This window comes from Chenopodium album, chromosome 3 (assembly GCF_948465745.1).
Source record: "Chenopodium album chromosome 3, dcCheAlbu1.1, whole genome shotgun sequence".
Lineage (NCBI taxonomy): Eukaryota > Viridiplantae > Streptophyta > Magnoliopsida > Caryophyllales > Amaranthaceae > Chenopodium > Chenopodium album.
Window position 1 is genome coordinate 62199028 of NC_137836.1, and position 15051 is coordinate 62214078.

The 15051-nt window shown below is 33.1% G+C and overlaps 1 protein-coding gene across 1 annotated transcript; it reads right to left on the reverse strand.

Annotated features, from left to right (window-relative positions):
- Positions 1-1230: 1230 nt before the first annotated feature.
- Positions 1231-14005, reverse strand: LOC145625180 (nodulin homeobox-like). The gene is made up of 17 exons (XM_081678255.1): positions 13979-14005; positions 13529-13654; positions 9227-9385; positions 8702-8779; positions 8043-8171; positions 7731-7949; positions 6881-7012; positions 6612-6707; positions 6361-6522; positions 5782-6073; positions 5540-5665; positions 5385-5454; positions 5042-5105; positions 4388-4936; positions 4253-4287; positions 2241-2275; positions 1231-1412 (listed from the first exon to the last, which is right to left on the reverse strand). Exons 1-17 carry the CDS (start codon positions 14003-14005, stop codon positions 1231-1233), a joined length of 2481 nt encoding a protein of 826 aa, XP_081534381.1.
- Positions 14006-15051: the final 1046 nt, after the last annotated feature.

The following is a 15051-nucleotide window of genomic DNA, read 5'->3' on the forward strand; positions in this document are numbered from 1 at the left end:
GTTCTTTTTAGTTTTTCTCTCTAGCCCTAGTTTTTCATGGACAAATCCATGGATTCTTCCATGGATTTGTCCTTGAATTTGTTACTTTAATTCAGAGGTAATTTTATTTCTTTACTTTAATTATGTTTTCTTTTTTAGATCTAGTTTTAATTATTTCTTTCATGTTTGAGTAGTTTTATTTCTAGGGTTTAGGAATCCATGTTTATACTGTGAATCGTGATTGGTATTTTTAATATTTTGATTATTTATTTCTCTAATTGATAGTGTTTTCTTATTAATCTTGCAACCTGATCAATTGTTTGATTAATTCTTGTTAATAAGAGTTTGAATCGAAAGATCTTACTTTTAAAGGCTTACCTACAATTAGCAATTCTGATTATGTTAGCGACCGAAGTACATATGTTGAATTGAGAGCGTTAAGACTAGTGGTGAGCATGGGATGGGTACCCGTACCGTTAGTACTAACGGTTCGGGTACCCGATAACCAAAATCACTAAAAGTGATACCCATAACCGGAACCGATAAGTTCGGGTACCCGAATTTTCGGATCGGTTATCGGGTACCCAATAAGATATCCAATAATGATAATTAAACTTAATTATGTAGTTATTATGATATAATTTACAACTAATTAAAAACAATACCATATGATCTTGACCAAATTATTAATAATATTACTAATCATTGATATTATAAAGTTATTAAGTAAAGTAAAAGTTTAGATTTATATTAATAGATTTAAGTAGGGAAAAAAAAAAAGCAAAAAAAATGCTTATCGGATCGGATCGGGTAACCGTTAATTTTAAAATGATACCCATAACCATACTCGATAACAAATTATCGGAGCAGGTACCCTAACCGTTATGGTTATCGGATCAGGTATCCTAATTTTCGGAATGGTTACGGATCGGTTTTTTGGGTTTTCGGTTTTTCGGATAGTATTGCTCAGCCTTAGTTAAGACCCGACCGTAGGCTTAGCAATTGCTCTAGATAATTGATTGATTGAATTGTTATTGATATTTGATAGATTTAGAACTATAAACATGGTGAACCATAACCCTAGGTCTTTTTATTAATTATTTATCCCTCTTTTAATTTAGACTATATTTTTATCCTAATTTCGTGACGTAGTTTAGTTTCTCCATACTTTGAAAGCTAGATTAAATAGCCATCTCTCTGCGGATTCGACCCTACTTACCCTACTACATTGTTAGTTGGTTTGTTAGGAATTTATTTTTGACAGGTGTACGATAACCTATCAACAACTGATTCTTGACTGTGGTCATTAGGAGCGGCAGAAGTAGTCTGGTCCTCCATAGGACTCTCAGGAGAATCCGAAGCTGTCTGCACAAAGGGTCCAACTTGTGTATGAGCTATAACATTTTCCTCGGATAATGGGTGACCATCCTTGGTGTAAGGATCAGAAAGGGGTCACTACGACATCCACAATGTCACACACAAGACAATTACCTAACAATTTAATCCAATCAACACAAATTTTCATTCGAATAAATTAACACATAAAAATAGTGATAATGCAGTAGCAAAACCAAGAAATGATAATAACAACACACACGAATTGTACTTGAAAAACCCCTTTGATGTAAAGGATAAAAACGACGAGACTGTTTAAGGAGTCCACCCTATAATTCTCTTATTGATAAATGAGGGAAAAAGAACCCCAAATCAGTCTACAAAGATTCAAAACCCACCAACAATCACCAAACAATAAGAGATAAAAAATAGAGAACAAAAGGTGTAAAATTCAGCAACAATTCTGAAACCAAAGATCAAAACAACATACGACCGTCCAAAATGAAGCATTTGATGTCAAAAACAAGCTTTCCAAATTTAAGCACGATCCAAAGGTGGAATGTTTGGCAACAAATAGTTTTGCTCTTGCGTTTTCTGATTTTGTGCATGTCAGCTACTGCATTGACTGACCCTTACTTTCACCAAGGGTTACCAGCACAAGGCTTACTCAAGAAGCCACAAGTTAAGTTCCAGAATTAGACTTACCCCAGTAAAGTAAAATGTCATTTAATGGACCAAAGTAAAAACACATGGGTTACCAGCACAAGGCTTACTCAAGAAGCCACAAGTTAAGTTCCAGAATTAGACTTACCCCAGTAAAGTAAAATGTCATTTAATGGACCAAAGTAAAAACACATTTACATTTTCTCAAATAAAATGGTAAAAACACATTTTACTGCCACTTGGGCTAGACCCATCACGCTTGGCTGCTCGTGCAAGCTTTGCTCTCCTGTTATTCAACCTGTTCACAAGAAACACCACCTAAATAAATTTTAACTTATACATAACTAAATATATTTATGGTCTAAGATGCACATGAAATATTGGCAAATGGAAAATGAATCGAATTTTCGAGAATAAATGGAGTAACTTAATCGCTTAATATTCTACAAAAAAATTTGTACCAGAATTTTCTTCTAGCATTTTTTTTATTTTATTTATTTTTTTTATAACTTTTAAGCTGAATATTTGTGTGATTAATCTTACGTAGTATGTGATTGAGTATCTTGATTTGTTCTATTAGAAAAAATCATCAATCATAATTTCTTGATTGACCCTCATTTTTTTTGTTGGGTGGGGGAAGAAAATTACAAAAAAAAAAAAAAAAAAAAAAAAAAAAACAAGGTTTACATTCTTATTATGTAGTTAGGTCCTCAATGAAGAAGTCAAGAAGTCCATATGAAGGTATCGCTGGGCTTACAAGCACTTTCATACTTTGTTTGGATTGGAGGAAATGGGGGAAAAGGAAGGGAAGAGAAATGGAGGGATGAATTATCTTTCACTTGGATAACAAATGGGGAAGGAAGAGAATTGGAAGGGGGCGCCCCAGTTTCTCTTCTTGATAAACAAGAAGTGTTTCTCTAGTGGCAAATGTGTAATAAAAACGCCTAGGGAATTGTAAACAAATGGTTTTTAAAGCTGAATAAATGCTGACTGTGACTTCCATTGAAGCAAGTCACGTGGACTACTGAAGAGTACGTTAGACTGTAACGTTAGCGGCGTTCCATTACAACTTTGTCTTCACCTCACAAGCACCTCCACCTCCACCGACAACAAGCACCTCCACCATCACCTCCCTCTTTCGTCTCCACCGACACCATCATCTTCCTCTTTCGTCTACACTGGGGACAACCACCATTATCGATGGCAAACATAGGCGGCTTCGCCGCCAAAATCAAACGAAAAACCCAATAAAGAAAGGGTAAAATTTATGGCATGGTCAACCCCAATGGGTAAGGGTGACCGTCCTCCATTGAAGCTGTCATTGAGCTTGAATTCCTCCATTGAAGCCGTCATCGAGTTCGAATTACTCCTTTTAAACTCAATTTCCTCCATTGAAGCTTACTCCTACTGTTGGCCGTTCTTTTAATTGATCGACACCTCTAATTGGTCTAGCTCGCGCTTTCGACGATTTATCGCCGGAGGTGGGAACTAGATTCTGGGTACTTGGTCACGATAGAGGTGAATTGCAAAAGGGGGTGAATTGCAAAAGGGGGTAAGTTGAAAAGGGGGTAACGTTAGGTTCACTCCGTCAATTAATAATTCCAAATTTACCCTTATGAGAAACGCTTCTTGTTTATCAAGAAGAGAAACTTGAAATTACCCGAATTGGAAGGGAGATAAATGAAGGGATGAAATTGTAAAAATTTTATCTCTCCAACAATGAAGAGATTTGAATGGAAAACTCATTTTTTTTCCCCCTCATCTCCCTTTCTCTTCCCTCCCCTTCTTTTCTTTCTTATCATTTTATCCAAACACAACATCAAAGTCTAAAATAAGATTTCTCATATTGCATCTCTACACAAACCTAGGCTTCCGAAAATTACACCTTTGTTAACTAAGAAATGCAAAGCTTAGCATTAATGAAAAGCATTGCTATCTTAAAATATAGTCTACCAAGGATTTATTAGATATGGATCATAGCACACGTTTTATATTACTTTTTTTTCAAGTTCGGATTAGAATTAATTAAAAAAAAATAAGTTCGGATCAAATCAGCAAAAATAAGGTGAACTAAGCAAAGCTTAAGCAGCAATTAAGCAAGCACATATTATTAAGAGTGGAAAAAGGCTAGGTAAGGAGGGGCAGCATCTTAATAAACTAGCTGAACAACGCAGGATAAACAACTGAATAGAAAACAGACATCTCTAAGTTTTAATCAGAAACAAATAAGGTAGTCGATAATGTATATAGACCTCGTAAAGGAAAGTTGGCTCACCAATTTTTAAGCTGTAAAGATGTGATTTCTGAACCCTGCAAGGACCAAAGATAAGAATCACATATATAAACCATCTATCAAAAGCATAATAACATCAAATAATTGTTTAAAACAACATAGCTTAAATTCTCTTACATGTGAACTTAATATGTTAGCCCATGATTGTAAAGAAGCAATGTTCTTATGGATATCAGGTTCATCCTGCAACACCCTTTCAATTAACGATAGTTGTATATTGTTCATTAAATTTCTCTTACGTTTCCTTACTTGACTCTCTTCGCCATGTACACTTTCAACCCTTTCATCTTGTTGAACACCTCCACCTTCATTTCTATGTAAATGCTCATTTGGCGATGTATATTCACCATCACCAACTTTCTCGTTGGGGTTCTGTCCTCTTGTAGTGCTTGAATCTGATCCACTACTTGTCTCTACATTATAAATCTCCTTTTCAGTATCGACTATACACTCATCTAGAGCCTTGATAGCTTTACCTTTACATGTCTTCTGATCATGCTTTGCACCATCATCAGCTTCAGCAATAGCCTCAACGTCGATAATGCAAGAATCGTCCACTCCTGGAAAAACTAAATTACCTTCTCTCAGTTTAGACTGTCGCGTCTTATGATCAAAACCAACATTTCCTCGAAGAGAAGCTGTACAACCTCTCGAATATTGAAGTTCCTAAAAGCAATTATAACAGCAGTCAAGAATTGTGCAGTCAAAGATAGGTAGGTCAGGTTTGCAAACAGTTCCTTCCATTTTATGTCAAAGATACACGACATTTACCAGTCCTCTATTGACTTCATAATCAACCAGGCCAATAAGTGACTGCAATCGAAAGAAAAAAAGCCTGCAACAGAAAATAAAAAAATGGAATGAGTGATTTATTTAACATAATGTCTTCATGGTTTATGACTATTTGCTTTGAGCTAGAACTCATCTCCACATTGGCATACTTAACTAAAGATAGCCAAAGTAGCGCGCAAGGAATAATTAACATAGATCATTCAGGTTAAAAACCTGCTTGCTAGATGTAGATTTAGAGAATTGGTTAAGAAAATAGAAGCACAAGGAGCAAATTCTAGGGTACTAGATCATTCAACACACTGCATGTAAGACGCCAAATTACCTTAATAGTTGTACATCCTCCTCATTAAGAAAAGTGGGGACTAAGGATTCTGCATGACTCAATAATGAACCTACACAAATTATACCAGGTACTCATAAATTATGCAGAAGTTTTATAACAAAAACTGAAAGAGGTGGTCAGGGAGTTATAGTTACAGAGATTCTTGCATATAGTAGCAGCTTTTTGAGATGCAGGGATGAATGTAAATCCAGCCTTTGGATTGCGCCAATCCATCTTCAGACGTTCAAGAAACTTGTGAAGAAATAAATTCTTCTCATGCTCTGTAATTTAGATTGAAAGCACAACCTAGATGTTAAACTACAAATAATAGTAAGTTGATGAATTTTTAGATGAATGTTTTGATGCACATGAAAAAAAAAGATTAAGAAAAATTGACCTTTGCAAATCTTAGGCACAAAACAATGAAGATTGGAAATCACTTTAACCAATAGAGAAGTTCGTTGAAGGGCATAAGATGTTTGGGCATTGTTGGTTGGAATATAGTTAGATTCATATGTTTTTACATTTATCATATCTAGTGTTGAAGACGAGTCCAAAATCCACCCAACCATAGTAAAAGGCTCGTATTCCAGTGAAGCATCTTCTTCCTTTATAGGCAAGTCAGATGAACACCAACTAGCCAAAAACTGTTGGTAAGGAATTGACAAGATTGCTGCCAGCAATTCAGCCTGACAAAAAATGATGTGCATGACGCGAATAGAGAAAATTAGGCATCAAATTGAATATATAAATGCAAAGTGATTTATAAGACAATTAATATAAAAGTATAATAAGTTTGAAACATGTTAAATGGCAAATTTTGCCTCTATTTCTGCAAATAACCATGTACAAATTAAACATGACATGCCAAATTGCCAAGTATAAATTGAAAACGACTATAGGTAAAGGGGAAACCATATGATAAGTGTACTATTGAATAATTAATAAAATAATAAGGCATTGCAAGAAAGCTCACGAAATATGTTGTAATGTAGGAACGAAAATTTGAATCATCAGAGAAGATATCTGTCAGGCGCAATACATTAAGCTGAAAAAGCCCCCTTGGGTATGTTTTACCCGAGTGATTCACCAGCAGTTTAAGATCCCTGCTAAGCATGGTCTTCAGCAATGTAATAACCTAGTCAATACATGGATCATTAGCGAAATATAATAGATCCATGGTTTTGAAAGTCATATGTGACTAATGTAAATTGCTTTAAAAACTACCTCTACAAGAACACACTTTGCAAGCTCTAGGCTTTCGGGAATGCTGGCAACCTCATCCAGATAAGATACGCTTTCTAATTCACAAAAATGCAGCAGCTGCAAAAGGCCAATGCTTCTCAAGTCAAATCAGTAGCCCTCTTAGCAATTGCAAATCTGAAGTTCACTGGTTACCATTTTCAGCCAAAGTACAGATGCTGAACTAACTGAAGTGGAATTATAAGTCCAATTCTAGAGGATCACTTGGAGAAATCTACACTTTTTGGACTTACAATTGATAGAACTCGAGCTTTTAGCCTAGAAACAGCAGCTACCACAGCCAGAGGCTCCTTGAGAATTGGTGAGATATTCAATTTCAAGGTAGCTTGAACAAGCCAAAGGACTCCTCCCTTCCCATATAACTCCTACATTGATACATAATACAAAACTTTGTAAGAAAGATTAAAGCATGGTGGTCCAATTCCAGTAATAAAAATAATACCTATCTGCAAGAAAATCACTTAAAACAAATATCATAAGGATTACAAATGCCAAGTACAAAATTTCTTTCTTTTTCATTCATTTTTTTAATAAACTGATGTCTGATCCTTCTAGATATTACGACAACCAGCAACTTCACCATAGCTTCCTCTTACCCCCGTTCATATCTAAATGTCATAACATAAAATTTCATCACGGTCAAAGCTCCATGGATACATACCTTGACAAAAAATGTACACTAGAGAAGAACACTGGAAAAACTGAGCCTATTAATCATGCTTCCTTTGCAATATTTAACAACCCAAGAAAACACCCAAAGTGAAATCAAAGAGAAGCTAGACACATGAAATTTGTCCTTTACATTTAAATGTTTTAACATGCCTCGGGAACCATCAAATCTAACGAAGCTCATATGTGCTTCGAACAAAACAACATAGCTACTTTAAAATGAAAACACAATGCTATGCAAATGGAAAGCTCCTTGTTTCTTGTGTAGTCATCCTTGCCACATATTCATGTGAGATGGTACTTCTTAGATGTGGTTCTACTTGAAAAAATCCAGCCACCAAGCATGATTGAAAGAGAACAGAATAATATAATAGATTAATAAATGTTTTTTTTAAATATAGAAATAGTGAAAACCTTATTCTTGAGAAGGCATTCTTGAAAAGACTTATTTTGGAATAACGACTGGAGAAACTGCAAAGAAGCCTCACATTGCTGGCAACAGAAGTTGACTGCCTTTTCAATGCCTAGACTAGAATTCAAGTGAAACTCATTCTCCTCTGCTGACAACTTTGTTTGAAGGAAGTTGATATTCACGCGAACTGCTCCAAAGGCTGCATCTATAAATATGTCAACCTGTAAAGAAAGACTTGTTTAGCCATTCTTAATGTCAAAATGTTATCAACTTTGAATTGTTTAACATCAAATTGACAGAGTACAACATTATACCTTAGGATGTGCCTGGAGAACATAAGTGAGATCACTCCATTGTGACGAAATGCAAGCAGTGAGTAGATACATACTGCAAGGTACAAGTACCGAGTACAGAAGTGGTATAGCACCAGCATAACTATATCTCTAGATCATGCAAGAGTAAATTCAATTTCACATATCAGTTGCATCATCGAATAGTCTAATAAATAAATATATACAAGAATTCAAAATTGTTTCCAATAAAACAGCTATTCATTATTTGAAATTTCAGTATATAAATTAACCAGTACTAGGAGCAACAAGAAGGCAGAAGGTTGAGATGCAATGACTTAGATCTTCTTTCTACCTCCTCCGTTACATATTAGTTGCAACTTTGAAATTTTTTATGTCTCACAAATAATACCCTGAAGTTGCAAATAATAATAATAGAGGAAGTATTTCACTTTAGTTCTTTTTCGTTCTATACATCATATATGTTATTGATGTTGATATCGGGCCACCAAATGATCATAACATAACCAGAACATAGACCACAAGTCTTATTAAGGAACATAATCCAAACTGAGAATTTGTAAAAAGATTTAATGGAACAATAAAGAATCACCTTGCAGCATTTTGGATATGATGTAGAATTATCATGAACATAATTAATCGAGTTAATGAAGGTAGAGAACCTGTTTACAGCAGAAAATGAGTACATAGAACACTAAATCAAGCAGTTGTTCTGACACTTTCATATCGTCGAGCAAGATCTGTAGAATGAAACAACTGTTAACACACACGAAATCATTACCATGCATGTTAACTCAATGTTTTAGTATGATTTAACCTATTGAAAAAATCGGTTTAGTTTTCCTCCAAAAACTCATTTAAATGAAGGAAACTTTTTAAGTTTCTAACAAAAGGATTATTAGGCACCTCTTTTAAGGGGAAATTCCCTGTTAACGAATTTTGTGGGCACAACAAAATTTCCTATTTCTTATGAGGGTATTTTCGTAAATAAATCAACAGCTTTTTCATCATTATGGGTTCCACAATTAAACAAAATTGTTGGTTTATTTACGTGCCATATGAAAAACAAATTTCTCATTACGAGAAACTGGGGCATACTCCTATTAAAATAGTAAGAACATTTATAGGGGACAATACAAAAGGAGTATACAATTGAAAGGTTACATATTAACCAAAATGTTACTGACCTGTTTAAGCTTAGAGTGTCGAGTAGCTATTTCACATAAAGAATATAAAAGCCGAAGTCCAGATAATAAGTGTTTCAATGAGGCTTCGTCTCCTTGGGAGGACAATAGCACAGCAGTAAGGTGTGAAGGAAGGAGTCGAGCGAGTTTGTGCATATCAATCTGAAAGAAAAATCCCCTTCATTTAAAAATGTAGCACATAATTTGGCTCATATTCAACCTTTGGAAATTTGTCAAAGAGTGGGAAATTTTTTATCTGAAAGAAAACTACAGTATTGACTTTTCCCATATGTGCCTCTTTATATAAATTATTATACCGTAGTAAAAGTAAGATGAAGACATAAAAGAAAAAGTACTCCCTTTGTTTTTTAGTTGCACCACTTATTGTTTATGGATGTATTTTTTAAATGCATCACTTCTATACTTAGTAAATTTATACTATATTTTATCATTTATTTCTTTTACTTTAAACTCCGCTCAAATTATTTAACCATTTCTCTCTCTTCTATGGTCTCCACTTAAATAATAAAAATATATATCATCTCTCACATAGTTGCTTTTTCATGGTATCCATTTTACTTTTACTATAATAATATTTTATTTACTTAATCACAATATTATATTACTCTCCAAAAACTTTGTGCAAACACAAGTGATGCAAATAAAAAAACGGAGGAAGTATGTGAGAGTGAATAATTTATTTTTATTACTACGTATTTAAGTGGGGAAAATGGAAGAGAGAAAAATGATAAAATAATTTGAGTAGAGTTTAAAGTAAAAGAGATAAATGATAAAATAGGAGTGGTATAAGTCACCTAAAATAGAAATGATGCATTTAAAAGAACACAAATTTTAAAAAAAGGCCGGTGTACAATACTTATCGTGTGGCGCGGCCCAATTTAAGGAATTATTGCCCTCTTATCACTGTCAGGTTTTGAGATTTTTTTTTTTTTACTTTTTTTTATTTATATCTCTTTTTGATTTTTTCTTTTGCTCCTAAAAATCTTTTTAAATTTTTTCTCTCTCCTCTTTTCCTTTTTATGAGTATATTTGTGGATTTTATTCAATTATAATCTCCTTATCCTCTCTCTCCTCTTCATTGCATTTTCATTTTACCTTTTCTCCTATTTTCTTTCTCATGTTAATTTTTTTTTTTAGTAGAATCTACTCAATTGGTAAATAAAAAAATCTTTGAAGAAGAAAAAAGTTACAGTGAAAATGTGTCCTATTGAAGATTGTAATGAAGAATGTTTTTTCTCATGTTCAGCGTTTTGTAATGAAGGTTTGATAACCATTTTTTTTATTTTGTTTTTGTTTTCACTTTTTTATAGTGTTTGATTCTGCAATGGTGAAGAAGAAGAGTACAAAGAAGTCATTAGATGCTGAAGGTTCAATTCAGTTTTTTTTATGGGTCACTTTTATGTATAAAATGGGTAACTTTTGAGCATAAAAAGATATCTTTTGTGAATTGAAAAGGTAACTTTTATGAATGAAAAGGATACATTTGTGGGTAGAGAGACTAATTTTTATGCATGAAAATGTCACTTTTGTGAAAAAAAGGATTACTTTTATGAAAAATATGAGTCATTTTATGAGAAAAAAGGTCACTTTTGTAAAAGAAAGGTCATTTTTCGCAAAATGTTCGATGTACAATAAAATTATTGTAAACCGGGGGCATGCATAAGTTTTTGTTAAAAAAAAAACATCCATAAATGAAAAGTGATGCAAATAAAAAAAAAAAAAAAAAAAAAAAAAAAAAAAAAAAAAACGGAGGGAGTATCAATGATGACCTTGTCATTTTCCTACCATTAACGGTCACCGTTAGTGGGGCCTCCTTTGCACTTGAATTTTTTTTTCTCGATTTAAGTGCTAAAAAAAATGTTTCGTTAAAGATTTTATGGGTCATTTTAAACCATAAGAAATCAAATTGAGCTCATATTTGACAAAAAAAAAATAAATAAATAAAAAAAAAAAAACGTAAAAGACTTGTTTTATGAATTTTAATTTTAAATGCAAAAATCTTAATTCGAAATTGAGGCTTTTACGGTTGCTAATATTTTTTTTTTTTTTTTTTCGAATATGGATTCAATTTGAATTCATAAGAGTCAAGTGGTCCCTAAAACCTTTAACAGAATTTTCTAGCAAGCATATCGAGAAAAAAAAAAACTACAATGGTGACTGTTAACAGTAGGATAACGTCAAGATTACTACTGATATTCAATTGTACTTGAAGGTTACACTATGTAACTTTTAAAAAGAGGGATCACAACTGGGAAAGTTTCCAGCAAAATAAATAAATAAATTCAATATTAAAGGGTTATAGACTCTGTTTGGTAGGGTGTAAAACCTTTTTTGCGTAAAATGAAATTTTATGTACAACATTTTATAATTAACTGTAAAAATACATTGGGAAAAAAAGGGTGGAAGGGAAAAGGATAGGACAGATAGGAGGAAAGGTAAAAAAATTGCTAAGGAAAGAAAGAGAAAATGATGTAAAAGATTTTATAACCTACCAAACAGAGCAATAGCTAGCGTAAAATAGGCCAAGTAATCTTTCTATTTTGTAACGTATGTCACTTAACAAAACCAATAAATATCATGGTACATTTTGATGCAGTCCTACTTTTAATCCTTTATTTAAGCTGTAATATACTATACTGGTACTCTCGTAGAACTTAAGAAGAAAATTGAATCACTTCTTAAATTGAGGCCCCTTTTGAATTTCCCAGAACAATTTGAAACTAAGGGAGGTTATGAATATTACTCCATCCGTCCCCAAATAAGTCTTACTCTATCTACTTCCTCCTTTCATTTTAGTTGTAGCAAAATGGTATTATTTGTGAGATAAAAAAAAATTCATTTGTTGCAACAAAAAAGAAACAGGGGTAGTAATAATTTTGTCCCTACATAAAACTTTTATTTCACCTCTATTTTTTTTTATTGAAATTCTTGATGAGGAGCCTTAGCTTGTGAGACATGGAAATGGTGACCTTTTTGAAAATGAACTATACAAATTGACCCTATAAAAGAAAATTATCCCACTAATAACCTTATTTTTATAAATAGTGAATTAAAATTAACTACTTATGGTTAGATTTATTTTTAAAAAATAATAAAAAAAATAATCTAACCACCAACCCAGCCACCCCCACCATCACCTCTGCCCCTACCTGCTGCCAGCCCACTCTTTCCCCCTCCCCTTCACTCCCAACACCCAGGCTTCATTCCCCCCATCAGTGACCTTACCCGATATCCTATCCCCCAACTCGACCCTTCACCCCCTCCGATTTCCCGACCGCCGCCTTCCTAGAACCCCATACCCTGGTCATCACTCCTCCCTCTTTGTCCTTTGACCACGACCACCGCCAACCCAGAACGCCAAACCCACGACCCCCCTCTCTTTCTCCCCCACCTAGATTGAAACCCAAACCCATGACGACCCTCCCTTTCTCTCCTTTGCCAAGACTTAAGCCACAATTCGTGACCCAAACCACCTCCATTAGGGTTTCGATTGAGATGGGGTGGCTGGGGTTAGGGTTTTGGTAGGGATGAAGATGAAAATAAAGTTATAAGTAGGGTAAATTTATTAAATAAGTTCGTTTTTATAATTCATTTTCAGGGTGATCACCATTTATGTGTCTCAAAAATTGAGGGTCACCATTGATTTGTGTGAGTGTGTGATCAATCAAACCTCATTTTCTTCACTTAGGTATTGTTTGGTTTACAAAAGAATTGATTTCTTATGGGCATTTGTACCTTATGGAAATTTAAAATCCCACATTAAATGTTCTAGGAATTAACTAAACTTGTGAAATTTATATATAGGTATTTACAAATCATGAGAATTTTGAGTTACCAGCGAGACCTTGGTAATCAAATTTCCATGTTTTATAGGCATTGAAAATTCTCATGATTGTATACTTTCCAGATTTCACTTTTTATGGTCTATCAAACAAAGCCCCTCATTTTCAAATTCATAAAAATTTTCAGTTCTTTCAAGCCATTTTTTATGTGCAACCAAACAACACCTGCAGAGATAAATCATTTGCTGTAATATATATATATATATATATATATATATATATATATATATATATATATATATATATATATATATATATATATATATATATATATATATATATATATATATATATATATATATATATATTTTTTGTCACTTTTAACCAATCAAACCCCATCTTACCAAACCCCTTTTACAAAAATGTGAAAATTAAGATAATCAACTCACCTGCAGAGATAAACCCTTTTACAAAAATGTGAAAATTAAGATAATCAACTCACCTGTAGAGATAAACCATTTGTTGTAATATGGATAATTGAGAAGTTTTCAGAGTCCTTTAACAGCTTACTGAGTTCCTGAGAGTTAAATCTCTGTAACTCCTTTACTTTTGTGAAGATGTCAATATCCTGCAAAACATTGAAGTGTCATACATTTTGAAGGGACAAAGAAAACAAGGAACTACTTAAAAAAAACCTACATTAACTAGAAACTTTTAAGTCAATATGCCGCCTATAAATGCAAATGGAATGGAAATATCTACATGAACCCACAAACTAATGACTAATTTGACTTAACTTTTGTTCTCTATATGAAAAACATAGCCTATATCTTTTATTATCATCTATTTCCTAACACCTGGTAGGCTGGTACGATGGGTTGATTGCAGATTATGCCATGATCATTACTATGCAAATTTGGTTTTAAAGTTGCGAGTTATTACAATAGTTAACTATTGGAGGCTTAACATTTGAAACCATTGTAATAATAATCATAATAATAACTAATGTTTAATAATGATAATAATAATTAATATTTAATAATAATAATAATTAATATTTAATAATTACTATTTAATAAATAATACTTAATAATAATAATAATAATAATAATAATAATAATAATAAATATTTAATATTTAATAGTAACAGTAACAATAATATTTAATGAATAATAATAATAATAATAATAATAATAATAATAATAATAATAATAATAATAATAATAATAATAATAATAATAATAATAATCAGGGCTATCTGACTTTATTCCTGAACGGGTTGTGGCTAATGCAGCTCATCGGAAGCGGGTTAAGTATGAGGCTCGTTGTCAGGCGATTGGATATGGGTTCATTCCCTTCACCTTTTCTTCGTTTGGTGAATTAGAGAAGGAGTCTGTTGCGTTGCTTAAGCGAGTTCAGAGGTTCTCTTCGACGCAAGACATTGAAGCACGTGCTACAACTCATATTTTTACTAGGGTAGGCTTTGCTATAGCTAGAAGAGTGGGGGCCCAGATTGTATATCGGCTTCCCACTAATTTATTGTAGGTTATATGACTTTTGTTTTTGAGATATAATAATAATAATAATAATTAATAATAATACTTACAAATATTTAAATTTAATGATAAATAATAATAATAATAATAATAATAATAATAATAATAATAATAATAATAATAATACTCTATTACCGGGGTGATTAATCTCTTTCTAGTTGGAAGATGTCCTATGGAATTAGGAGAGTATATTGCTAATGCTCCTCTTACACCACTTAATAAGCCCGGTGGTGGTATTCGTCCTATTGTCGTGGGTATGGTTTGGCGGTGTCTAGTTTCGAAGGTGGGTGTTGTTATGGTTGGTCAATCTTTAGAGAGTTACTTTGATGGTCTTCAATTTGGTGTTGGGGTCTCTTCAGTGGGTGAGGCAATTCTTCATGTAGTGAATCAGTTGATTGAGGGTCGTGGTTCTGACGTTGGTCTTTCTATGTTGTTGGTGGATTTTCAAAACGCCTTCAATCTAGTTGAT

Bases quoted from the DNA above. Each gene is read 5' to 3' on its own strand.
- LOC145625180 (XM_081678255.1), bottom strand. From the start codon at position 14,005: ATGGTTTCAAATGTTAAGCCTCCAATA. The intron at 7,013-7,730 runs GTTTTCACTATT...GTATCAATGTAG, and splicing joins AATGCCTTCTCAAGAATAAG to GAGTTATATGGGAAGGGAGG. The intron at 6,708-6,880 runs GTAAGTCCAAAA...GGCCTTTTGCAG, and splicing joins AAGCTCGAGTTCTATCAATT to CTGCTGCATTTTTGTGAATT.